At 44.1% G+C, this 26,869-nt stretch overlaps 1 protein-coding gene across 5 annotated transcripts in view; it reads left to right on the forward strand.

Moving 5' to 3' along the window:
* The first annotated feature begins 1,617 nt into the window (after positions 1-1,617).
* LOC138611221 (cyclic nucleotide-gated channel beta-1-like) overlaps positions 1,618-26,869 on the forward strand; it is a 27,630-nt gene continuing 2,378 nt past the window's right edge. Inside the window, exons 1-8 of one of the 5 annotated variants that reach the window (XM_069684199.1) lie at positions 1,618-1,975; positions 5,450-6,508; positions 19,336-19,350; positions 21,271-21,458; positions 21,755-21,964; positions 22,260-22,822; positions 25,605-25,696; positions 26,182-26,869. The exon at positions 26,182-26,869 is cut by the window's right edge and continues 2,378 nt beyond it. In XM_069684199.1, the coding sequence (XP_069540300.1) occupies positions 1,844-1,975; positions 5,450-6,508; positions 19,336-19,350; positions 21,271-21,458; positions 21,755-21,964; positions 22,260-22,822; positions 25,605-25,696; positions 26,182-26,274 (2,352 nt within the window). In that variant the 5' untranslated portion in view covers positions 1,618-1,843 and the 3' untranslated portion in view covers positions 26,275-26,869. Of the gene's footprint in view, positions 1,980-5,449; positions 6,509-19,335; positions 19,351-21,243; positions 21,459-21,754; positions 21,965-22,259; positions 22,823-25,604; positions 25,697-26,005 lie in introns of all 5 variants that reach the window. The other 4 variants (XM_069684198.1, XM_069684200.1, XM_069684201.1 and 1 more) reach the window with 4 other exon arrangements.

A 26,869-nucleotide genomic window follows, 5' to 3' on the forward strand; every position in this document is an offset into this window, starting at 1 on the left:
CTGGTTGGGTTTCATCAAAACTAAACATGGTAAACTTTAAAAAATAAAGATTGTGGTTTGGGGTAAAATAAATCTGAAGCCAATATTTGAATTCTCTATTTTATAAGTAAACATTGAAACAGATTTAAAAAATACACCACATAACATCTAAAGTAGTTTAATCTTCATATCATTTTAGCCCCAGTCATGGCCGGTTAGAGGCTTTTATTCTGTGACGAGTCAAAAACAGATTATCACCAACAGTGGCTCAATAATGACCTCTTATCTGAAGGTCTCATCTCCTTCTCTTCCTGTCTGTCTGTCTGTCTGTGTGTAACCCTTCATCTACTCTGTTGTCCTTGCACTGGAACCACACAGATGAGATCACAGTCTGTCAGTCAGAGTTAAAGGTCATTTCATTTAAGACATCGATTCTTTAACACCTGAAAGAATGTTTACAGTTGGCTTATTATATTTTGATAACTCATGTGTTACCACCTGAAATGAATGCCTTTATAATGGAATTCTGATATTAGTAGTTTGGTAGCTAACGGGTCAATAAAAGCTGTTCAATTGAATTATGGCTGGATTTTCATGATCTATTTTCCTATTAGTTGCTTAAAAATGGCTGTTGTGTTAAAATGGAAATGTTGCTGTGTCAGTGTCCAGTGTACATGTCTGTACAGTAAGCCGTTAGTTTGCTTTGTGTAAGATGCTTGGAGCATGTGCCAGGTTTCCACATTGTCTGAAAAACTGCACACCCTGCGCAATGAGGGAAAAGCACTCGTTCCTTTTGTCAGTTAGCCTCAGCTGAAGCAGCAGAGACATTACGTCTGACTTTAAAGGGGAATTCCATTATTTTAAAAACAGGGCTCTATTTTTTACATTTGTTGGGCTCTCAATGACTTAAAGGAACAAACAGTGTGTGAATATCTCCAGAAGATGTGTTCATCCTGCTGCAGGGAAACAGGCTGTAATGGCTGCAAAATAATAATTGATGGATCAAAGTGCGTCCTCTAAAAGTTCTTGTTGTTTCAACTGACAGGCTCAGATTCTTCTAAGTGTGTGAGAACATTACAGATAGGATTCCTACACCTTTTTGTTACAGACGAAGATGATTTTTTTAACCACAAACAGACGTTACATCGCTCTCTGAAAACACACCAGACTCCATTGATAAAAACAGTGATTTTACCTCACAGGACACAGGAACTGCTACTGTACCTCTGCCTCGAAAAGTTGGATTGTTTAGGTGAGTGACATTTGTGTTTCAAAGGTTGGCTCGCATCCAACAAAATATTTGTGTAACACAAACAAACTCACTGGTCGTGATATGTCAGCAGCTGTGTCCCATGAGCTAAAATCACAGTTTTTATGAATGGAATCTGGTGTGTTTGAAGAGAGCGATGTAATGTCTGTTTGTGGTTAAAAAAACATCTTCCTCTTACTCATTTCATTTTGTTGTATTACAAGTGCCCTAAATTGTGACGTCACAAATAATACATCCAATTAAACTGTGAATTTAGTGAAGTTATGTCCCTATTGGCCTAGCCCACTTGTTAGATAGCTATCTGTTACAGGGTTGGAGCCCTGAGGGGCGGGGGCGGCCGGATGCAGCACGCGCGTGCAGGTAGAGAGAGAGAGAGAGAGAGAGAGAGAGAGAGAGCGAGAGAGAGAGAGATAGAGATACAATATTGTGTCAATACAGATTTATCTCTTCCGCTCTGATTAACCGACAGAACAGCACAGGTCGATATATGCTTCCTCTGTCTCTCTCTCTCCATGCTCCTCTCTCCCCGCTCTCTCCCCGCTCTCTACCTCTCTCCACCACACACACATCCACGCGCCGCAGCCGTCAGCCTGCATGCGTCCGTCCTCGCGCCAGCGGGTGGCCGCCTGGCTGCTCGCGCTGCCTTTGGGAAGAGGTGGAGAGGAATGCGCGCGCCGCGGCCGCCTGGAGATGATCTCGTTTTGGCTGCTGTGCTGGAAGCTGCTGGTAGGTAAATAAACGGATCAATGGTCACGTCAGCAGCGTCTTTAGAACAGACAGTTAAGAACCTCTCAGTCCTCGTGCGCTGGAGATTTGGGGACGGTTTTTGGCGGCCACCATGCAGCCTGTGCGCGAGGTGTATGCGCGAGGCTTTGGCTTAGCTCGAGCTACCATCAAAGCACGGTTTTCTTGGCTTCTGTATGTGCGCTTATCTGTCACGATTTTGGTGCTTGTCCCGGTTTAAGGGTGCAGTCTTATGTAACACAGAGGCTCAGCTGTGTGACGGAGAGGAGAGGGATCATTAGAATAACAGAGCAGCATGAAGCAGAGAGAGGCTGCATGCTTCTGACAAACACCACTGCTGTATGACGCCTGCAGCTGCTCTGTAATCCTCCCCCCCACACACACGCACACTAATGACTTGTGGGCAGAGGTTCCAGAGGTGATTTCACTTTACAGTGTGGAATCTGACCGTTATACGTAACGTGAATTGTTCGTCCCACAGAGGTCAGAGAGGTCTGCCTATAATCCAAAAGGTTATTAGAGCTGAGAACTGCAGTCCGTCCACAGGTGCTGTGAGCTCTCTGACAGATGTACCTGTGTGATTAAACCTCCTGCGTTCATCATCAGTCCTGTCTGCAGCCGTGTGTGTGTGTGTGTGTGCGTGTTTGAGTGTGCGTGAACTTTTGATTTCTCTGACAGGCATTGGAGGTGCCCGCAGCACATGTTTTATGATATGAGCCACCTTCAGGAGCCCATCATGGAGTGTAAGTTTGTACAAACAGGTGTGTTGTATGTAGCAGTGAGTGGAGCAGGGAGGGATGTGTTAAAGGGCAACATTGTCAGCCTGAGACAACACATTTAGGGGTCAACATTACAGAAAGGAGACCTGTTCTCCTCAAAGGCACCAGACTCCATTGACAAAAACAGTGATTTCACACACAGAACTCAGGAGCTGCTGGCTGTATTGAATGTTAAACAGATGTTTGTCTCCAGGGGTGGCAGACTTCTCTCAGCCATGGGACCGACTGTTCATCTAATCCTGCTTATCTGTCTGTGAGGAGGAGCACTGTTACTCATCAGCTGATCCTTTACATGAAAATGCTCTTTGACTTTTCTAGATCACAGCAAATGAAAGGCTGAACTTTCAAAGTTACATAAATAAGTGAACTTTGTGGAACAAGCTTTCTGAAGGCACACTACTTTATGAAATGATGTCTCAGTCCTGTAGCATTAGTAACAAGGCAATACTAATGTGAAGCCTACATGCATGTTCCACACATTCACAGTGTGCTCTCCTGAGGCTGATGCATGCTCTGCAGACCTGTCAGGTATTTGTGAGTGTTTGCTGTGTGATTGTGACTAAACTCAGTGAGGGATGACTTCAGCAGCTCGCCAGCCTCTGCATCTATACTTGGTGTTACCATAGCAATGCCTCCCATCTGTCACCAGCACATGCCTAGAACGACAGACCATAATAATCTGCTAACCCACTCGCAACCAACGCACTGTCACCATGGTAACGATCTGAAGGCTGCAGTCTAGCATTCACAGTTCAGAAACAATAATACACTGTGTGCATGTGCATGTGTGTGTGTGTGTGGATGTTATGTAGGAGTACATCAGTTATCCCTGTTACAGTGGAAGTTGGTCTCTGTGTCCTCGTGCTGGTTTCAATGTGTTGCTCATCTAAAGCTTGAAGTGTAACACTTCACAGGTTTATCAGAGTTTATCATTCTACCAACATGAAAGAAGCATAAAATGTGCTGTGCTTGAATAAGTGTCTGAAGTGAAGGACAATATAACTAACAAGGTCAAACTGCCACTGCTCCATGCAAAGCTGCTTATATCTACATATATCTGAAAGGTCAACATGGAACATGGTGACAGCACTCATGTTGGCAGAGAGTAGGACTCTGTAGTGACAGGATGACCCTCCCTGTAGTGTGACCAGAAGGGATTGCACTGCACTTATAATGTGTACTCATGTGTTTGTGACGGATCAGATGAGACTCTGAGGTTTGACTCAGAGCAGATAAAACAGAGTTGGGATCAATGAGACATATGACTAATTTATGTTGTCTCTGTTGGAGCTGATTATTTCAGACGGATGAAGATCAGAGCAGTGAGGGAAGAAACAGCACTTAAACGTCTAAGAATAGGTGGAGCTGAATTTAACAAGTCAAATAGTCACAGTGTGATGATCACTGAGTCCGGTGGTGTGGAGGGGAAATAGGCTGTCAATCATTTACTATACAGTGAAAATCATGTAGCTTAAGATAAGATAATCCTTTATTAACATCATCAAAGCATTGATGGTCTGATTTACAAACAGCATCATCAACAGAAGCAGAACACAAACATTTAGAGCTGTGTGTGAGGTAGCGATATGCTGCTACGCTAATTAACTAGTTCCAACAACCAATTTATATGACTCCAGTCCAACATAATAAATGACGATTGGCATGATATGATTTAGTAGGCAACACTTAATATTTGTACTTGACTTGAACAACCTTTCAGCGAGGTGACTGCAGATTCAGAATGTTTCACATCAGCCATCTTGGTTGTTTATGAGAAAGCCTGGACGCTGCTGAAACCCGTCAAGTGATGCGATTAATGCTTGTGATGTGAGATGCATCAAGAGCAAATCAAACATCAGTCTGCAAATGAGTCGGTTAGATCAGGACTTTATAAGTCAAAAATACGAAAGTGAGGACCTTTGACCTCTCTGTTTTTCTGTATTCATGGTTTAATGTTCCTTTCACTAAACAAAACTGTAAACGTTCTTTTTATTGGACTGAAAGTCCTCCTTCAGATCTGGAAGATTGTCATGTAATCAAATGTCTGTTAAGTCTCTTTCTATCTCTGAATGAGGTAACACAATGGTGACTGAGCCTATGGCCCACCGATGAAAGCCTTTGCATTTGCAGAATTATGGACTTGGTGTCTGGTGCAACTTTCACCGAAAAAATCAGAAGCAGCGCCCAGTTAGTGACACGTTTTCCATCAGCCATCAGTGGTTGGTCTGCCAGAGAGGGTAGGCGGAGCTAAGTGGATGCTTTTCCAGTCTTCGCAGTAATCTACTATGGCTGAACAAACAAAGAAAAGATGGATGACTACAGATACAACTGTTGTATGTGCCCACAATTGCCTTTTATCTCCATAAGGTGCCGCCAAATACAGTGAAATTGATAACTTTGAGATTCTAACTTTAAACTGTAGAATTGAGATTTTGACATTCATTTGCATTATTCTAACTTGGTATTTTCGTCCTTTATGAGGTTACACCATAAGTTGTCTTTTATGAAGCTGACTCCAGATGAGTCCTTTTGGACATCCTGTTATAGCTTATAGCTTAAACTTTATGTCAAACTGTCTCATAAAGAGTTTTTCTCTAAAATCCTCTGCTGGCAGGATCGGAGTATAAATCATCAGACAGTTTGTATTCAGATTCTAATCCGGTGTTTGTGTCTACAGAGAGCCACAGCCGGGCTGAGGAGGACAACACCTGAGCTAACAGACAGTAACCACGACAACGGTAGCCCTGCCACCGACTCTCCCACTTCAGAACAGTTAACAGATCCAGTTGCCATGGAGATCAGCTCATCACTGCCGCTAACAGACCTGGAAAGCTTCTGTAGCAAGGAAGAGGAACTGCATTACCCAGAGGCCCATGGGGGGCAGCAGCCTATCAGAGACGAGCAGGAGGAAGAGGCAGGAAATAAAAAAAGAGATGGAGATGAGTGTGACTATCTTGTTTTTGATTTAGAAGAGCAGAAAGGAGGAGAGGAAGGAGGAGAGAGTGAAGGAGGAAAGGATGCAGATAGAGGAGAGGAGGGAGAAGAAGCAGGAGGAGACACAGAAGGAGAGGAGAAAGACAGAGGAGATGAGGGAAGAGGAGAGGCAGAGGGAGAAGATGGGATAAAAGGAGAAAATGAGAGCGAAGATTTAGGAGTAAGAGAGAGGGAGGGAGAAAACGAAGGAGGAGAAAAAATAGATGGAGAAACAGAGGAGAAAGAAGGAGGAGAAGGAGACACAAAAGAGGAGGACGGGTTGATAGGAGACACAGCAGGAGAGATGAAGGTCGAGGAGCTCCTCTTCCTCTCTGATGGTCCAGAGTGTCCTCCATCATCAGAGCCTGATGGCGCCAGGCAGCAGGAAGCCTGGGGTCACTACCCTGGAAACAGAGATGACCTGAGCGACGGACACCTGAGCGACTGTCTGCAGGCCGAGCTCGCTGTCGTCTACTCAGACAGTGATGCAGGGGATGACCAATGGGTTGTCTCCGCGCCCTGTGATATCACCAACCAGGTAGAAGCAGGAGATGGAGAGAGCAGGGTGGAGGGAAGAGGAGGAGACAAGGAGGAGAGAGGACAGGAAGAAGATACGGGAACAGAGGAGCAGAGGGAGGAGGAGCAGGAGAAGAGGAGGCGAGGCAGGGATGAAGAGGAGGAGCAGATGAGGACGAGGAGAGATCTCTTCCTTAGGTCTCCTTCATGCAGCTCCACAGCCAGCTCCATTGACCCCGACAGGAGGGTAAGGCCCCCTCCTCTGTTAACATAACATACACTGAAGTAGGGTTGAAGTTTACCTGGCAGGTGTCGTAAACTTTACGACACTTCACCTCGATGCTCGGTCCAGTACGTTTCTGCAGCCCTGCTCTGTTACACAGCCACATGCAGTGTCACAGCTTCCTGGTACCAAACAAAATCTGCACAATGAGCAACACCTGTTTCTGCACACTTGCACACCATGATACATGAGAACTCACAGAGGCTTTGATAATGAAAAATCTCACATCTAAACTGTGTTTATGACATATGGAACAGATGTTTTTATTCATCTGTGAAAATATTGTTTGTTATATAGTACTTTATTGTCATTGCACAAATGTACAACAAAATTTCATTGCATCTCCTCTCAGTGGTAAAGGTTACAACAAAATCAGGAACAAGTTAAAAACAACAAATATTTACACATCACAACAGTAATAAATAAATAGCAATAAATAGTCAGTTAATTAGTCATCATTAATTCATGATTAATTGCACTCTGCCCAGTATTTAGTCACAGTCCTCCTTTTTTCTTTTAACTCTTCATTTTAATTTTTCACCAAAAAATTCTGTGACATTAAACATTTATCAAAAATATGTTATGTACACGATAAAATAAAATAAATACAATAAAAAAATCAATAAATGAATACATAAAAAAAAGTCTAAAAATAAATAATACAGATCAAAAACATCGAAGACATTTTACCAAGAGACAGGCATTTCCAGCCAAGCAGGGTCAATCGTATAGTACTCCACTATAACACAGTCTTGTTACAACAACCCATATCATCTAGTTAGACACCCAAATATACTTTTACACGGTTCCACCTTTGAGTTAATATACCCCTTTTCATTTGAAGACATGCAACCTGTAGACCTGTGTAAGTCTGCATCCATTGAGCTATTGTGGGTGGTTTTGTGTCCTTCCAGTTTACAGTCACTATTTTCTTGGCAATCAACAAAAGTATCCACAACATGTACCTCTGATCCATGTTGTTTATACCTTTAGGTACAAGTCCCAGCAAAAACAACAGAAGATCTCGGGGGACAGTCACTTCTAAAATATTTTCCAAAACCCCTGAATTATTGCAGGGGAAACCCAGAAAACCTTTAAGGGGCTTGACTATGAAACTATTTATGAATACATACATTCTCTAACCATTAATCAAAAACAATTATAAAATTGTTTTTACAAAAAGAGAAAAAAAGGTTATAATAAAAAACAAGTAAATAAAAAGAGACAATCAGGTGAGGACAGAGATAATTAAGTAAAGAAAAAAAGAGAGGGAGAGAGAGAGAAAAAAAAGAAAGAAAAGCTAACCAAAAAAATCAAAACATTGTAACATCTTCAATTATGACATTTAACTCTAATTCCCATTTTTCATGTTCCAGGTATTTTGGGAGATGTCGGCTGTGAGCCTGTTATATATGTGAGAAACATGATTTTTAGTTGGAAAGCATTTTTCTGTGACACTGATAAAAGTATTCTTCTATTTTGTCAATCAATCAATCAAATTTTATTTGTATAGCGCCAAATCATAAACTGAGTTATCTCGAGACACAGGTCCAGACCGACTCTTTGTTATGTTATTTAAAGAGAGGCCCAACATGACTCACCATGAGTAACACTTAGCAATATTCGGCACATTGGCAGCTTCCTTTTAACAGGCAGAAACCTCGAGCAGAACCAGACTCATGTTGAACAGCCATCTGCCTCGACTGCATGGCCCGAAAATGGGATAGAAGGAGATGCAGGATAGAGACAGGCAAAGAGAGCAACAACATATGTCCTTGTTACAACAACAACATATGTCCTTGTTACATGAACAACAATAGGTAATACATACTTATGGTTACAGTGCCAATAATAGTGGTAGTGTGAAAATTTGCAAAAAATAAGTTAGCGCGAGAAGCAGAGTAATGATAAAGGCTGTAGTAATCGTAATTGTAACAGTTTAAGTCAACAGCTCTACTATTAGCATTAGCAGCAACAATAATGATACTATGGGGGAGACTGATGTTAGTAGTTGTTGCAGTCGTGCAGGTCCACATCAGCAGGTGGTCTGCAGCAACGATCCACAGGAACCTACAAGACAAGGGAGCACAAGAACTCCCGGGAAGATATATGGTTAGTAATGTTAATGCGACCAGAATATACAGAGTTAATGAGCTGCATTAATATGAGAGAGAGAGAGAGAGAGAGGGAGAGAGTGGGAGAGAGACACAGAGAGAGAGAGAGAGAGAGAGAGAGAGAGTTTGAGTTTTAAAACACCCTTTATTTTCAATTTTCAAAAGGGAAAACTCATAAATGTACAACAATAATAAAAAAGAGACTAAATGTCTCTTAACTCACACAATCAAAGAAAAACCAAAAGACACCAACAAAATGTTCATCAGCAAAAAAATCACATATTAACAACAAGTTCTCCATCACCCCTCAGAGAGCAGAGAACATCTGCAACGGCCCATACTTGGCTAAAAGTCTGCAGTCTGTTCGTCATTTTATAATACAAAAACTCAACATTCAGCCGGGCCTTCAACAGACCCTGTAGGACCGGCACCGGCTGCACGCTGCCGACTCCCAGGGCCTGGTTCTTCCTTGTTAGCCAAATGGCCAACTTAGCAGAACCAGAGATGAAGTTCATCAGAGTGTGAATACTCTTTTTTTTGACCGAGTATCTCGGTCCAAACACAAACAAAACAATAGAAAACGTCTCCCCGAGAGCCTGAAACCATTGTTTTAACAGGCCAAACAGAGGAGCGAGCCTCGGACACTCAACAAATAAATGACACAAGGTTTCAGTCTGAGGACAGAACAAACAGCCCTCTCCCACCCCAGGATCAATGTGCGCTCTGTATCTGTTCGTAGCTATTGCCCCGTGTACAATCCTCCACTGGAGGTCAGCTGTCCGCTTTTCAACGGGCAGCTTGTACAGGGACCGCCAGCTGCCTTTTGGGGAAACGTCTGGACCAAAGAACTCAGCCCACCTCGACTCTCTCATCCCTGACAAGGACCGGACATGGAGGACCTTGACGCACACCTGGTAGAGAGCCTTCTTCCCTGCGTCCTGGAACCTGTCCAGGAGAGGGGTTCTGAGGGACAGCAGCTGACCAGCCCCCTCCTGCCACCCCCCCACGGCTGGGGCAATAGACAGGGAGGGAAAACCATACTCGCTGCCCTCAGACCACTGGCCACACTGAGTCCGGTTCCTCACAAAGGTCCTCAGAGCTTGCGGAAGTGCAGCACAGACCTCCTCCACCACCCTGTGGACCAGTCTGGTGGATGTGATGTTGGTCCTCTCTTTCAGCAAGTCCACAGAGGTAGATGTCATCCTCATCAGGTGACCAAGTTTGGTGCAGTCCGCCCCCCTGAGGCTGGACCGCAGGGTGGCTGACTGAAGGGTTTGAGTCCTGATGAAGCCGTTGAAAAACAGGGGTTCCTCGAACAACCACATGCCCGCAGTCTCCTCAGCCACACGAGAAACCGTAACCATCCGCCATGCCTGCAGTACTGAGCTGTAGAACGGCGTCAGACCAGGAAGGTCCAAGCCCTCAGGCTGCAGCAGGAACAGTTGTTTACCGTACCCAAAACGTCCGGCTCTCCTCAGCAGCAGCTGAGCTGTATCCAGCCAACTGGGACCACAGTTATAGAGCAGCCTTTGTGCTGTGAACAGTCTGAAGGAGGCAATCTTGGCCTTGATGCTGATGAGCCCCTGCCCACCTTCATCCACTGGCAGGTAAAGAGCTGCTGCCCTGATCCAGTGGTTACCAGACCAGAAAAAGTCCACTATTGTCCTCTGTATGTCCTCCATCAATCCTGCTGGTGGTGTCAGAGCCACGAGTCTGTGCCAGAGAGTTGAGGCGACCAAGTTATTGGCGACCAGGACTCTTCCCCTATACGACAACTGCGGCAGCAACCATTTCCATTTAGACAACCGTGCACACACTTTCTCCTTTAATCCCTCCCAGTTCTGTCTCTGAAACCCTTCAGTGCCCAAAAATACCTTCAGCCCCTCCCTCCCCCACTCAAGACCGCCAGGCAGACTGGGCACTGCCTGATCCCTCCACTGACCCAACAACAAAGCCTCGCTCTTAGCCCAGTTCACCCGTGCAGATGTTGCCCTCTCATACAGGGACAGGGTGTCCTGCAGACACCGAACATCCCCCCGGCCACAGATGAAGATGTTTATGTCATCTGCATAAGCAGAGACTGTAAGGGGACGCTCAACACCACAGGACCCGGGTAGAGAGAACTCGCTGAGCCGATACCTCAACCTGCACAGCAAGGGCTCAATAGCTAAGCTATATAACTGGCCAGAGATGGGGCAGCCCTGCCTGATCCCTCGCTGTACAGGGATTGGCCGGCTCAACCCTGCCCCCATCTTCACCAAACACTGTGCACCCCTGTACAACAAACCAAGCCACGATACAAACCCGTCACCAAAACCAAAACCCCTGAGTGCAGAAAACAAATAAGAGTGGTCCACCCGGTCAAACGCCTTCTCCTGATCCAAAGACACAATCCCAACATTTACATCATACACGTTACACACATCAATCACATCCCTGATCAGAAAAACATTGTCCATAATCGTCCTGTCCGGGACACAGTAGCTCTGATCCAGGTGAACAATGTTACCCACAAAGTCTCTCAGTCTGTTGGACAGAGCTCTCGACAGTATTTTATAATCCATGCATAAGAGGGCTACTGGCCTCCAGTTTTTTAAAAGTGCCAGATCTCCTTTCTTTGGCAGCAAAGAGAGTACTGCCCTCTGACAGGACACCGGGAGAGATCCTGTCCTCAAACTCTCGAGCAGCACAGCATGGAGATCAGCTCCAACAATGTTCCAGAAACATTTGAAAAAGTCAGCCGACAGCCCGTCAATCCCAGGGGCTCGACCTGAAGCCATCTGACCCACAGCTACAGTCAGCTCCTGCAGAGTCAGCTCGGTGTCCAGAGCAGCTGCTTCCTCCGCGCTGAGCTGAGGAAGACCCTCCAGGAGCTCCTCGCGGCACTCAACGCTGCAGTCCTCCGCTCCAAAGAGGTCTGCATAGAAATCCACAGCGTGGCTCCTCATCTCAGCTGGGTAGGTCGTTACCCTGCCCCCTGGAAGCTTCAGGCAGGACATCAGCTTCCTCTGGGCCACAGACCTCTCCAGGTTAAAGAAAAAGGAGCTCGGGGCGTCCATGTCCTTCAGCTGCAGGAAACGAGACCGGACCAGGGCTCCCTTCACTCTCTCCCTCAGGAAGGAACTCAGCTCCGTCTTCTTCTCCCGCAGCTGTGAACCAGTGGTGGTGGTGCGCTGTAAGCCCTCCTCAATGTTCTTAATGTCAGACTCCAGGTTTCTGACAGCTGCTTTCAAGTGGGCGGAGGAGTGAGAGGTGTACTGCTGGCAGAAGACACGGATCTGTGCCTTTCCAACCTCCCACCACAGCTTCAAGGAACCAAAGTCAGCTTTCTTCTTCTGCCACTGCTCCCAGAACACCTCAAAGCTCTGACAGAAAGCACTGTCCTGAAGCAGTTTATTATTAAAATGCCAGCAGGACTTCACCCTCTGACCTGGAGACAGAGCTAGCTCAAAGCTAAAAGTGGTGATCCGTGAAGCCGACCGGGATGATGTGGCACTGAACCAGTTTGGGGCCGAGGGTTTTAGAGATGTAGAACCGGTCGAGTCTGGCTGCACGGACTGTGTTGTCGTGGACTCTGACCCATGTGTACTGTCTGGATTGGGGGTGTTTGATTCTGAAGGTGTCTAACAGATCGCAGTGGGAGATGACAGAGCTCAGAGACCGGGATGATTGTGGTTGAGGTTCCTCTCCTATCCTGTCTATGGTGAAGTCTAAAGTGCAGTTAAAATCCCCCCCGATGATAATTTGGTCCTGATGGAAAGCCATCAGCTCGTTTTTTAACAGAGAGTAGAAAGCTACTCTCTGTGAACCAATGTTTGGGGCATAAACATTTACAAAAACAAACACAGAGTCCTCTATCTCTGCTCTGACCACCAGCAGGCGGCCCTGCACCGCCTCACTGCAGGATAGCACCTTAGCATTAGCAGAGGCTTTGAATAAAACAGCCACACCTGCACTGACGTTAGTGCCATGGCTGAGCTTACAGGAACCGTCCCACCATAAAGCCCAGTCTGTCTCATCAGATGGATCGCTGTGTGTTTCCTGCAGGAACAGCACATCAATCCTCTTCTGAGCACAGACCTCAGATATCAGAGCTCTTTTATGTCTGTCTCTCCCACCATTAATGTTTAGAGATCCTACTCTAAGGCTCCCCATAGAAAAAAGAGACAGAAAGAGCAGACAGACAGAAACAAGCAAACAACTGTAAAGAAGAAACACCTTGTGATGCATGATCATTTTATCTTCGAGATTTACGGACCGTTAAACTCTTTACTCTTCTCAGATTAGTGATGTGTTTCTTTAGTCTGAACCTTTTCTTTTCGTCCAGGAGGTCAAAACCTACCTGTTTCTTCAGAGTGATGACTGATTTAATAAATTTCTCTGTGTCACTGAAGTAATCACTCACCTTCACAGCTTTTTTATTAAATGTTTCATCCATGAAACTATTTATTTCCCCTAAGGTATAGAGGTCTGTGCCTCTGTTAGAGGTTTCAGTGTTATCAGAGTCATAGTCCTCCTCCATGTCCTCTCCATCACATGAAGCCTGACTACACCCTGTCTGAACACCTCCTGTGCTGACGGGAGCTGCCTCCTCATCATTAAGGTGGGATTCACCTTCAGCTGCTGCAGACTGAGAGCTGCTCAGGTTTACAGCAGCTACAGACACATCACTAAACTTACCTGGCTGAACATTATCTGCTGCAGACTGAGAGCTGCTCAGGTTTACAGCAGCTACAGACACATCACTAAACTTACCTGGCTGAACATCATCTGCTGCAGACTGAGAGCTGCTCAGGTTTACAGCAGCTACAGACACATCACTAAACTTACCTGACTGAACATCATCTGCTGCAGACTGAGAGCTGCTCAGGTTTACAGCAGCTACAGACACATCACTAAACTTACCTGACTGAACATTATTTGCTGCACACACCTGCATCTCTACAGCCTCTCTCAATGACTCATCATTTACACTAAATGATTCAGAGTTAACAGCAGCATGAGGAGCATAATCCACTTCTGCACCCGTCGCCGCCCCAGCAGCGGGCGCAGCCGCAGCCGCAGCCGCAGCCGCAGCCGCAGCCGCAGCCGCAGCCGCAGCCGCAGCCGCAGCCGCAGCCGAGCCTCCGCGCTCGGACGCGGCGTCAGCCGCGGGCGCAGCCCGAAACAGGTCACCAAATGGATCAGCAGCGTTAGCAGCGTTAGCAGCCTGCTTCTGCTTGTGTGGACATGCAAAGCGTTTATGTCCTACATCTCCACACTCAAAACACTTCATGCCCCCTGAGCTGGCGTACACCATATACGCGCCGTCCCCGTGTTTCACTCTGAAGGACACCTCCAGAGTGTGTGCGGGGGAGTCCAAAAACATAAACACCTGTCTCCTCAGAGACTGTACATGCTTCAGTTTGGGATCTTTACATCCCAAACTCACAGTTTTAAAGCCGCTGGCGAACTTTCCAAACCTGCGGAGCTCGTGCTCCAGCAGCTCGTTCGGTATGAACGGCGGAACACCGGAGACGGTGATCCGCGTGGAGGGCACTGACAGCGGGGACACCTGTACAAACAAATCACGGAGCATTACGCCACTCTCGATGAGTTTAAAGACCAGCGGCTCCGTCTTCATAAACACCACCACACCTTTATTCATGCGGGAGGCAAAGCACAGGTTGTCATGTCCCACCTGCTCTCCCACAGCCAGCAGAACTTCCTCCACAGACACACTCACGTCTGGGGGGACTATCCGGACTCCCTGCCGGATAGACGGAGGTGGCGTCTCGGCGGACGCCATTCCTCCAAACAAACACTCAAACCCAGCAGATCAATCTGGGAACAGTCCGCAAAAAGATTGAATAGAAATACTCTTACCTGATCACGCACATACAGCAGAAAAACACTGAAACCAGAAACCAGGTGAAAGAAACCATTCGAATTCTCCGCGCCACTCACACTCCTCCACCACCACGCTCACACACCGGAAACGGAGAGAGAGAGAGAGACAGAGAGAGAGAGAGAGAGAGAGACAGAGAGAGAGAGAGGAGCTTGGTGTGTCATATCCCCCGGCAGTCTAAACTTTAAGCAGCGTAACTATGGGCTAGTCCATGCCTGAGCCAGCCCTAACTATAAGCTTTATCACAGAGGAAAGTTTTACGTCTACTCTTAAAAGAAGAGAGGGTGTCTGCCTCCCGGACCCTGACTGGTAGATTGTTCCAGAGGAGGGGGGCCTGGTAATTGAAGGCTCTACCTCCAACACTACTCTAGAGTTTTTAGTGACTTATTAGGGCAGCCTGATAGTAACGAGTTACAATAATCCAGCCTGGAAGTAACGAATGCATGGACTAGTTTTTCTGCATCGTGTTGAGAAAGGATGTGTCTGATGTTTGTTGCAAAGGTGAAAGAAGGCTCTCCTTGATATTTGTTTTATGTGGGAGATGAAGGACATATCCTGATCAAACAGAACTCCCAGATTCCTAACAGTAGTGCTGGATGCCAGGCTGATGCCATCTAGGGCAGCTATATCATTAGAGAAAGAATCTCTAAGGTGTTTTGGGCCGAGCACAATAACTTCAGTTTTGTCTGAATTAAGTAGCAGAAAGTTTCTAGTCATCCAGATCTTTATGTCCTTAAGGCATGCTTCTAGTTTAGATAGCTGATTGGTTTCGTCTGGCTTCATTGATAAGTATAATTGAGTATCATCTGCATAGCAATGAAAATTAATGGAGTGTTTCCTCATGATATTACCCAGAGGAAGCATATATAAGGTAAAAAGAATCGGTCCGAGCACAGAACCTTGTGAAACTCCATGACTAACTTTGGTGTGCATAGAGGACACATCATGAACATTAACAAACTGAGATCGATCTGATGAATAAGATTTAAACCAACTTAATGCAGATCCTGTAATGCCAGTTAACTGTTCTACTCTCTGTAATAGGATGTGATGGTCTATCGCGTCGAAAGCAGCACTAAGATCTAACAGGACGAGTAAAGAGAGAAGTCCTCTGTCTGAAGAAATAAGTAGATCATTTGAAACTCGCACAAGGGCTGTCTCAGTGCTGTGGTGGACTCTAAATCCTGACTGAAAGTCCTCAAATAAACTGTTGTTATGAAGAAAGTCACATAATTGATAAATAATTGAAAAGCGACTGCTTTCTCAAGGATCTTTGAAATAAAAGGAAGGTTAGATATAGGTTTATAGTAAGCAAAGGTGCCTGAATCATTGGTAGGATTTTTAAGGACTGGCTTAATTATAGCTAGTTTAAAAGAATGTGGTTACATAGCCAGTTGATTAAGACATATTGATCATATCTAGTAAAGAAGTGCTAATTGAGGGAAAGACTTCCTAAAGCAGCATGGTTGGAATCGGGTCTAAAAGACAGGTCGGTGGTTTAGACCAGGGGTGTCAAAGATACAGCCCGCGAGACATTTTGGGGTACAGGAAGGAAAAACAAACAAACAAACAAACAAACAAAATAAATAAATATATATATAATAATAATAATATATAATAATAATATATAGGCCTATGTATATGAGATTTTTATAGATATATATATATCTCGAGAGAGAGACCGCCAATTTGATGCTCTTGAAATGAAATGTGCGCAGCTGTCCCAGCACAACCCAGTCCACTTTCCGTGTCTAAAATCTCTACCTTTGGATTACGAAAGCAGGATATGTACAACAACATGCTGTTGGGGCTCATGGGCAAGTTTGAAAGTCAATTTACTGTCTTCACTCAGTTGGAGAGGGATTACGCACGTGAGAGAGGAACTTCGAATGGAGCTGATCAAACTGCAGTGTAACGCACCGTTAAAGTACGAATCTATATCTGATCATTTGACATTACTTTATCAAAGACATCATTTGCATCAAAGATAGTCTGCATGTTCGGGACAACATATTTATGCGAGCAGGTATTAACGTGAGAGATGAAATCCAAACTGCACAGTCGGCTGGCGCACGGACATCTGAGGGACATAATGAAAATCGTCACCGCTCAGAAACTAGTTCCTGATGTCGACAGGCTGGTAAAAGTCAAAAAAATGTTAGGTGCCGACCAGCAAGTGCAAATGTGAGTGTTCCCTTTCCTCAGTTTCAGTTTCACATATACTGCCAGCCACAAACCTGACTGTTAAAAATCCCTCCCTCTATCTTCCTCTCTCTTGTCACTCCACACTGGATTCCACATGCCCTGATCCCAGGGCAGCTGGTTTGACCCCGATATTAGGTCGGACTTTCTGGACAATGGGTGGCTGTTTTGTAGCCTTAACCAGCAATATTTAAAATGAATAATTAATATATCACAATGAGATTTAAACTCTTAATGTATTGTTGTTTAGAGTAGTGAAATTAGGACAAATCACTTCCCTTCTACTGTACTGTTGTACAGTATTATGTACTATTATTATTAACCTACATTCTTTCAAATGTATCTTTAGTGAATGACAAAGACATTAAAATTTGAAATGAATCTTTGTTAATATGTTGCAAGGACTGCAAGATGCTTTCTTACATTTTTTGTTGTTTATGCAACAACATGAAATGCTCACTTATTTCTACAAGTATCTGTTGGCTCTTATTGCATGATTTCAAATAATAAAACTGTAGTAGCCGACATATATATATGCGTTAAGACATTATGATGTTGGCAAAAAAATAGTCCAGCCCCTTTGAGGTCTCATCTGAAAAAAATCCGGCCCCCTATCTAATTTTGACACCCCTGGTACGAAGATATCAGATAATTTAGCTCAGGAAGGTTAATTGGAGAAAAACAGTCAAGGTAAACATCAGGTGTTGGAGCAGTTTCCAAAGATACATCTGCACCAGTTTACGGCAGGAGGTTACAGAGTATCTAATCTTTAGGATTTTGTCATTAAAGAAGCTCATGAAATCATCACTGCTGAGGGCTATAGGAATCATGGCTCAATGGAGCTGTGACTCTCTGTCAGCCTGGCTACAGTGCTGAAAAGGTACCTGGGATTGTTTTTATGTTCTTCTATAAGGGAGGAGTAGTAGACACCTCGAGCATGCCGTAGGGCCTTCCTGTATTTATTAAGACTGTTTTGCCAGAGTAAACGAGACTCTTCTGTTTTGGTGGATCGCCACATTCTTTCAAATATACACGACATTTGCTTCAGGTTACGAGTTTATGAGTCATACCATGGAGCTAGCCTCTGTCGTTTGACAATCTTCTTTTTTAAGGGGGCAATCGAATCTAGAGTACTTCTCAGCAAACCTGCAGTACTATCAACAAACTGATCAAGCTGAGAGGAACTAACGTTAGCATCAGAGCTTTCTATAGTAAAGAGATGTGGTAAAGAATTAAATGCAGCTGGAATTGTTTCCTTAAATTTAGCTACAGCCCTATCAGACAAACATCTTGTGAGTGCAGTTTTGGTTAACTGGAGAGTTGTCGGTAATAGGACATCGAATGTTACTAAATAGTGATCTGATAAAAGAGGATTTTTGTTGAAAGACAAAAGGGACATCAATGCCATGCTAAGAATTATCAACATCTACATGAATATTGAAGTCCACTATCACAAATAAAACAGGCTCTAAAGTTTTCTGGCTGGGTGTGAAAAACTCAGAACAAGGCTTTCAAAAGAGCTGAAACTAAGTTTGGGTCGAGGGTTGATTAGAAGACTAGAAGTGAAAATAGCTGCCACTCCACCACCTCGACCAGTGTCCCGAGGAATATGGGATTAAGATGACTGGGAGGAGTGGATTCATTTCAGCTAACATATTCTTCCTGACACAGCCAAGTCCAGTTAAAGAGAGTAAATCAATATGATCATCTGATATCAGATCTTTAACTAATAGAGCTTAAGATGACAGGGATCTGATATTTAACAGACCACATTTAATTCTCATATTTTTTGGCATAACTTCGGTTGTTGTTTTAATTTTTATTTAATTTTTTTGATTTATTCCTTTTTTATTTAAGTTTGAATTAACTTTAATAAAAGGCCTGGGTTGGGGGGCAGACACATTCTCTATAACATTAACATTGTGGCTGGGAAACTGCTCACAGGGAAGCTCAGAGGAGTGTGTAGGACTACAGCTCTGCCTCCTGGTCTCAACTCTGGTTTGTCAGGTTTTACGACTAACAAACTTAGCCATATTACGAGACAAAAGAGCTGCACCATCCAAAGTGGGATGAATGCCGTCTCTTCCGATCAGACCAGGCTTTCCTCAGAATGTCTGCCAGTTATCTATGAAGCCCACATCATTTGCTGGGCACCACCTCGATTTTGTTTGGGTTTTTGCTAAGTGCCTCTCTTTCTGTGTGACTTGTGATACTGTGCCTTATTTGAAGTATTTGTACAATTTGTTTGATGGTAGCAAGAATTGTTCCTGAAGTTGGGAAAAGGATTTGATTTCTGTTCTATCAAATAATTGGTTAATTATGTTAAGGCCTCCGTCGGCCCATCTTCTAAACCCACTATCCAATGTAGAGGGGGGAAACTCTATATTGCCTACAATCGAAATTGACTCTGGTCTATTGATCATTTTTTAAATGTAGTCCAAACTTTCAGAGTATGCTTTATCCACTCCTTTTCAATTTTAATTCTGTTGATGGACTTAATATTAATAAAAGGCAAAACTGATAACGACACGCCCTTAGTTGTACTCTGCTCTCTCTATGCTGCTATCTCTCCACCATCTTCCCGGAAGTCTTCCCTTAACTTTGTAAGTACCTCCTCTCTCCTACATAGTTTATTTTCCCTCTCTAATCTTTTCATTTCTGTTTCCAATTCTTGTTGTTTCGCAAGTCTTTGTTTCTTTAGTCTAGATCCTATCAAAATAATTTCCCCCCTTATCATGGCCTTTCCTGCATACCATAACGTTGAAGGAGAGATCATTTAGGGCAAAGTACAGTCTTACTTCTTAACAGACTTCAGTTCCTTGATAGCACATGGGTAAAAACTGTTAAGAAATCTAGAAGTGTCTTAAAAGTGTCTTAATAGAACTATAGCGCCTTCCAGAGGGCAGCAGTGCACACGTGTGTGTGTGTGTGTGTGTGTGTGTGTGTGTGTGTGTGTGTGTGCGTGTGTGTGTGTGTGTGTGTGTTTGTGTGTGTGCGTGTGTGTGTGTGTGTGTGTATGTGTGTGTGTGTGTATGCGTGTGTGTGCGTGTGTGTATGTGTGTGTGTGTGTGTGTGTGTGTGTGTGTGTGTGTGTGTGTGTGAGAAAGAGAGAGTGAGTGAGTGAGTGGGGGTGAAGAGAGAGAGAGGACAAGATGGCAGAGCTACTATGAAGGTGGTTGCGTCCCGTGTGTGTTTAAGATGGTGGATCAAGTCCGCATAAATTGAACAAAGAAACTTGTGTGGCTTGGTCTGATAAACTACACAAGATGGCATGGAGAAAGTGTTTGCGCTTTGCCCTGATGTGATCTGTGCCTTTAAGCTGTGTGTGAGTTACCGGGTTAGGGTTAGGGGTTATCCTTAATTCACCACACAACGTCCCAATCTTTAGAAGATCTTGTCAGTTGTCATATCTTTGGGCATTCATTATGTCCCACTTGAGTGACGCAAAGGAAACCTTGATCTTCAGTCCTTTTGGTGAGAGTACGTCTGGAAAAAAGCTGCAACTGCCACCAGCTCTAATTTGTCCACTTATGTACCAAAATATTTCAATATGCTTTAATTTTCATTGGTTATTTGTTCAGTAACTTTTTTTGAATATGAACTCTGCTGCTTACTCTTTGCTTTCTTTTTGCTGTCTTTGATCACTCTTCTTTTCCATAATGTTTGTTCGGTGCCATAACCTGAACGGTTTAACAGCAGATGAGTCTGAAAACACACAGAACCATGTCTTAACTGCTCATCCTACTTTAAATGTCAAAGATGGAACACTTCCTGCTTCCTTTAACAGAATCAATTACTAAACTTCAAAATGAAACACTAACCAAAACTAATTTGATTCTTCAGTCAGCACTCATCATGTCATGCTTTTATCTGTGTTTACACTGTATCATTAATGCCTGTCTCACTTCACTTACGTTCAGATGACAAGCGTTACATTTTAGCTTCAAGCCAGCAAGGAAACATGTATGAACACCTTCCTTTTCTTTTTGCCACATTTAACATGCTAACAGTCTCTCTTTGGAATGATGTGACTGGTTGAGGTGCTCCAGAGTCTGAGATCAGAGCTGTGTCCATACTGTCCATGGTCTGTTACTCATAGAAGCGCTCTTTTACTCAGGAGCAGCACACCGTAGAATACTGTATGGACCAGTCAGTGTATGTGTAACAAATACCCATGGTCCAGGTAAATGTAAAGAGCCATAATGCTGTTTAGGTAGCATATTTAGTTGTTGGTCATACAGAGCTAACAGCAGTTTGCCATTGTAACCACAGTTTCTGTAACACCAAACATCAGTAATATTTGTAACACTTCCGTTTATGTGATGAGGCCGTTTACCACCACACTGAGAGGCCACAGTGGAACATATGAATTGTTTGAATGGACAGATGTTGATGCTGTTCAGATGTCTGTAGGAACAGACACCGGAACAGCATCATCACCAGGGTTCTTTCAGATGTTACTGACACTGTGACTTCGCCCCTCGTCTCTTCATCAGCTTCCTTTGGATTTCTGCGTCCTCCAGGAGACCCTCAGTGAAAACGTCTCCACTGAGCATGTGGACTTCCTGTTGGCTCGCCGGCAGTGGAGGAAGATGGAGGAAGAGGTCAAAGGTCAACCCACCCCCAAACCAGGTCTTAGAGCTCCGGGGAGCTTCCAGGGGACACACTCCTCACTGTACCCCCCCACCCGCAGCCCCCGACTCAAACACAGGTAGAAGAACTGACCGCTGAATGGTTTGAGTAATTTCAGGCTGATTATAATGACAGTGTTGAATTTTGCAGTTTAGTACAGACATACTAATTGACACTTTATGCTCCATGAAACATTTCATGCCCTCAGTTCTCTTCCTTATTGGGGCCCTTGCTGTGTTTATCCCTCTCCATCACTCTATAGTGACTAATTCAGAAGACACCACAGCTGTTTGTGGTTCATAAACAACACTCTAAAGTCTTGTTGACTTTAGTCTTGTTCAGTTTAGTTCATCTGAATTTTCTGCCCTCTCAAAGGGAGATCCATCCTCCAGTGCCCAGAGAGCCCCCCCTGTCCTCTACCCTGTCCCCCAGCTCAGAGGACTCTGGCCTGGATGACTTGTCGTATCGCAGCCCCCTGGAGGAGCCAGAGACGGCGGTGGAGAAAGAGATCCGTCTGACTCTGGATAGGGAGGAGCGGCACCGCAGGGAGAGGGGGATGATCGCTCAGGGCATCACTATCACCAGGTAACTAAACATGGTGCTGTCTCTTGCATATGCTGCAGCCACATAAACATTCATTAAACTGAATTGCACACTTAAGGATTGGATCCTCTGTATCGCTGTAACATGCAGACATGATTTAGTTTTACATTTAACCATGTAACGGGATGCGCAGCAGATGTACTGTAGCAGGAATATGGCCTGTTGATTTTCTGGAACTACGTTGTCGACAGAAAGTCGTAAAGTTTGTAGTTGTCCTGTTTAGAGTTTATTTTGAACCCTCTGATAAATGAAAGTCTGATTTTCATCTCGTCTTCAGACCCTCCACCCTGCAAACAGGACGATCTCCACCCAGACCTCCAGCCTGCCGCACCCCCACCTTGTCCATCTCCCCCTCCCCCTCCTGCTCCTCTTCTCTCCCCCGCTCCATCTACCACGAGATGACGGCCAATAACGTCATCATCTTGGAGCCCGACTGCTCAAGCTCCACCTCCAGGACCCGCCTTCTCTCCTCTGCAATTGGGGGCCTTTCTGATTGGCCGACCAGCCAGGACACCGTGCCCTCCGCTAACGTCATCGTTGTGGAAACATCAAATCTGATCATTCGCAGCGCCTCTGAGTTCTGCCTAAGCTCCGCCCCCGTGTCCATGGAAACACAGGAGAGCACGTTTACATCCAATCCGTTCTTTAAGCTGCGCTCCCTCAGCAGCCAGTCACTGGTGGAGCAGGAGATCCGCATGGTGAGGCAGAGGGAGGAGGAGTGGAGGAGGCAGAGGGAGGATATGTGGAGGAGGAGGAGGGAGGAGGAGTGGAAGAAGGGGAGAGAGAGGTATGATACTGTGCTGGTGTCTCCGGGCCTCAACGACAACATCAGCTACAGCGGTACGTAGAGCCACGACCTCTGGTCGAGAGGTTCCTGCGCGTCGTATTCAGCTCCAATCTTTCACTTTATGTACTATTTAAAATAATTTATATATAATATATGAATATACAGTACTGTGCAAATGTTTTAGGCAGGTGTGAAAAAATGCTGTAAACTAAGAATGCTTTCAAAAATGGAAGTGTTAATAGTTTATTTCCATCAATGAACAAAATGCAGTGAATGAACAGAAGAGAAATGTAAATCAAATCAATATTAGATATTAGATAGTTCTTAATGACATTGGCTGTATGTTTGTGGTCTTTGTCCTGCTGCAGAATACATTTGGGGCCAATCATACGCCTCCCTGATGGTATTGCATGATGGATAAGTATCTGCCTGTATTTCTCAGCATTGAGTACACCATTAATCCTGACCAAATCTCAAACTCCATTTGTGGAAATGCAGCCCCAAACATGCAAGGAACCTCCACCATGCTTCACTGTTGCCTGCAGACACTCATTATTGTAGCGCTCTCCAGCCCTCTCCAGCCCTGTGTTTCAACCTACATTGTTGATGATCATTAGCACCTGTTTGGTATAATTGGTTGATCATACACCAGACTATAATCCTACAAAATCCGTGACTATGTGCAAGTGTACCTATAAGAATTGATGCTGGTTTGAAAGCAAAGGGTAGTAACACCAAATATTGATTTAATTTAGATTTTTCTTTTGTTTGCTCACTTATCGCTTTGTAAATTGATAAAAATAAACAATTATTATTTATATTTTTCTTAGTTTCTTAGCATTCTTAGTTTACAGCATTTTTTCACACCTGCCTAAAACTTTGCACAGTACTGTATATATTATAATATTTTAAAAATTAACTGCTGCTTCTGTTTGGTGTAACTAATGCCCTCAGCTCCATGGAAGGATGCCTTTCCGTCCTTCTGTGTCCTCATGTTAAAGTTCAGGCTGTAATAATCAAAGGTTTATAGATGATGGTGTGCTTTCCCCTTATGAAACAGCACAGTTTACTTGACACAGTGTGTGTGTGTGTGTGTGTGTGTGTGTGTGTGTGTGTGTGTGTATGTGTGTGTGAACAATACATTTATTACCTTCACCCATTTCTCAAAACTTCAAACACAAAACCAAATATTCAAACTACATTCACAAACCTCTGACTCTTCTAGCAAAATGAAATGATGCTTTCAGATCAGACACACAGCAGGACAAAATATAAACACTACAGAGCATTCATCAGACACTACATCAAAACAATGAGAACACAGCGTCCAGGGCATATAGTAATAGAAAACAAGTTCATTGTAGGCCTGTATAGTAAATGTACTTAGCAAAAATATATATAGTAATCACAATCACATTCAGCACTTGCATACAATAAAAACACAGTAAGCCCAGAGGAAACTCTCAATGAAAGCACATCACAGAAAACTCAAACATGTTGTGCAACTGCAAAATCAATGTCAATGAGGGAATCATTCATCCTCAGCATCATGTCTTTGTGCTGCTTGCCTCATTGCCATCCCATGAACAAGAACATGGTCTGTGAGGTTTGCTCAAAGTTCATCTGAAATGACTGTTCTTCATCTAGCTCTTCCTCGTCCTCCTTGTCTCCTCTTCCTCGTCCAGCACCTCTAATACGTACTCTCCATCCATCCATCGTTGGTATCAACAGTCAACAAACTCTGAACTGGCATATATAAATATATATCCTGCTCAGTTGGTTTGATCACATGAGAGAAACAAGTTTGAACAGTTGTGAGTTGTTGTGTGTAAATCATGACAGCTGTGTTGTAGTTGTGTTTAACTTTTGCGGCCCATGTGAATCATTTTGCAGCACATGTGCATCACCGTGCAGAATGTGTTTCAGTGAGTGAGAATGTGTTCAGAGTTTTGCAAAAAGAGTGGATGAGATTTGCAGAAGGTGTCTAACTAGCTGAACTTGTTTAAGGCAGGGGTTCCCAACCTTTCCGACTACACGGACCAGACAGTAGCAATAATATTTTTTCGACACGCATGCGCCTAAATCACGGTCACACGCACAGAAATACAGACATATCGTATCTGTATTTATTCAGTGAGGAGAATGCATCTAAGTTTTTTTTATTACGGGACAAGCCGTCGAGAGGGTCGGATCGATCCATAGAGTGATCCTAGCAGTTTATGTGAATTTATAATGTGATCCAGCAGTGAGCAGTTTATAATCATGTAGCGCAGTGACTGATCTGTGTGTTTCTCAGGGTCTGCCCCTGACTTAATAGCGTTGTGATCGGTCCCGTATTTCCGTGAAAACCCTTTATAAAGCATAAAATACGTCTTCACAAGCTGTGACTGAGATGAACCGGAGGTGATCATGCCGCGCGGGGACAGCCGTTCCGTCCGTATTTCTACGCACAGTTAAAGTATAAACTTCGTCTCCACAGGCTGTCATATGCCCATATGCTGTGTAGTTCATACATTTCACTGTTAAACACAGAGCGGTTCTGACTCCGCGAATGTTTGGAATGTCACAGACACCTGTTAGGTTTCGCGGCCCGGTGCTGAACAACCTACGGCCCGGTACCAGTCCGCGGACCGGGGGTTGGGAACCCCTGGTTTAAGGTTTTGCCTAAAGAGTGGCTGATTTGACAAATGGGTTTAGGCCACTGATCATTTTGTTCAGAGAACGGGGCTTAGTGTTTTAGCAACTGTGAAAAATTGTAAATGTGTGTCTTTAAAGATGAATCTTCTTTAATGATAATATAATTCTTAAAACGTAATTTTGGTTGTTTTTCTTAAGTGCCAGAGGTTCCAGACAGAAGTGTGTCGTCCCCTTCTTCCCCCTCCAGGACCCGCAAAATGGAACGATCCAGTTTGTCTTGTGACCAAAAGGTAAAATCATATTTAAAAAGACTGCATGGGTTTTTCTTTATCCAGTGTATTTTTAGTTGTTAGTCTTCGGAAAGAGTCTTTTAAAGTTAAATATCAAACTATTATTTCTATTGATGTTCTGGTTACTATGGTAACAGTCTCTAAAACCCTCTCTGATACAAACATACTGTATAATGACTGCAGCTAATGTCTCACTGTGTTGGATGCTTCATGAAATCACATTTTCTTTGTGTTGGCTTTAATTGATTTCTTCTTTCATTCATTAATTCATTTGTTTCTTCATTGTGAACTTTCTGATTGGTTAATCAGTTGGACTGATTAATTATTCCATCCATTAGTTCACATGTTAGCAAATATTTTCATCCAGCCATCACTCATGTATTCATTCGTCCAATCATTCCTCCCCCTGTCCCATCATCCGTCATACATCATCATCCATCCATTCATCCTGACTCCAGTGGTTCAGCTGAATCTCCCCCCTCCAGTTCCCCCCCTCCCTCTCCTCAGTGCCACGGCGACAGAACACCATGGCACAGCGATGGGAGGCGTCCCTGTTAGCCAATCAGAAGAAGGAGTGAGCATTGATGGAGCTCAGCTGTCAGCCATGTTAAAGCCAAATGAAGCCTGAAGTGTCAAAGAGACCAACAGGACCACTGATCACACTGTTTCCTGTTCTATGACAGGGTGAGAGGAGGGGAGGGTGAGGGGAGGGGAGGATGAGAGGAGGCCTTTCTGTTGGCTCAGATGGAGACCTTTGACCCATCTGTGCTTTATGATGATTTGATATGCAGATCAGTCGACTGCAGGATGTCTGAAACACACTAACTGTACGACACACTTTGGACATTTCCCTCTATGTAATTTCTTCTTCAGCACATGAGGGTAATAATACATAATAATAATAAAATGTGATATAATAATAATATACTATGATATAATAGTCATATAATATGATATAATAATAATAATATAATACAGCTGTTTCTGACATGTGGCCTTTATTTTATATTTGATGTTAGCTTGTGGAAGCACGTGTTAAAAACAGCTTTAATACTAAGTATTTACAGCCCCTTCAGTTCCCCTGTGTTAATGATGGATGTTTTTCTGAGCATTCCTCACTGCAGTGATTCTCAAACGTGCCACGGCTCTCACGTGATAATTGAAGACTCTTGT

This window comes from Semicossyphus pulcher, unplaced genomic scaffold (assembly GCF_022749685.1).
Source record: "Semicossyphus pulcher isolate SPU_LCO1_2020_fin unplaced genomic scaffold, fSemPul1.0.p SCAF_7, whole genome shotgun sequence".
Lineage (NCBI taxonomy): Eukaryota > Metazoa > Chordata > Actinopteri > Labriformes > Labridae > Semicossyphus > Semicossyphus pulcher.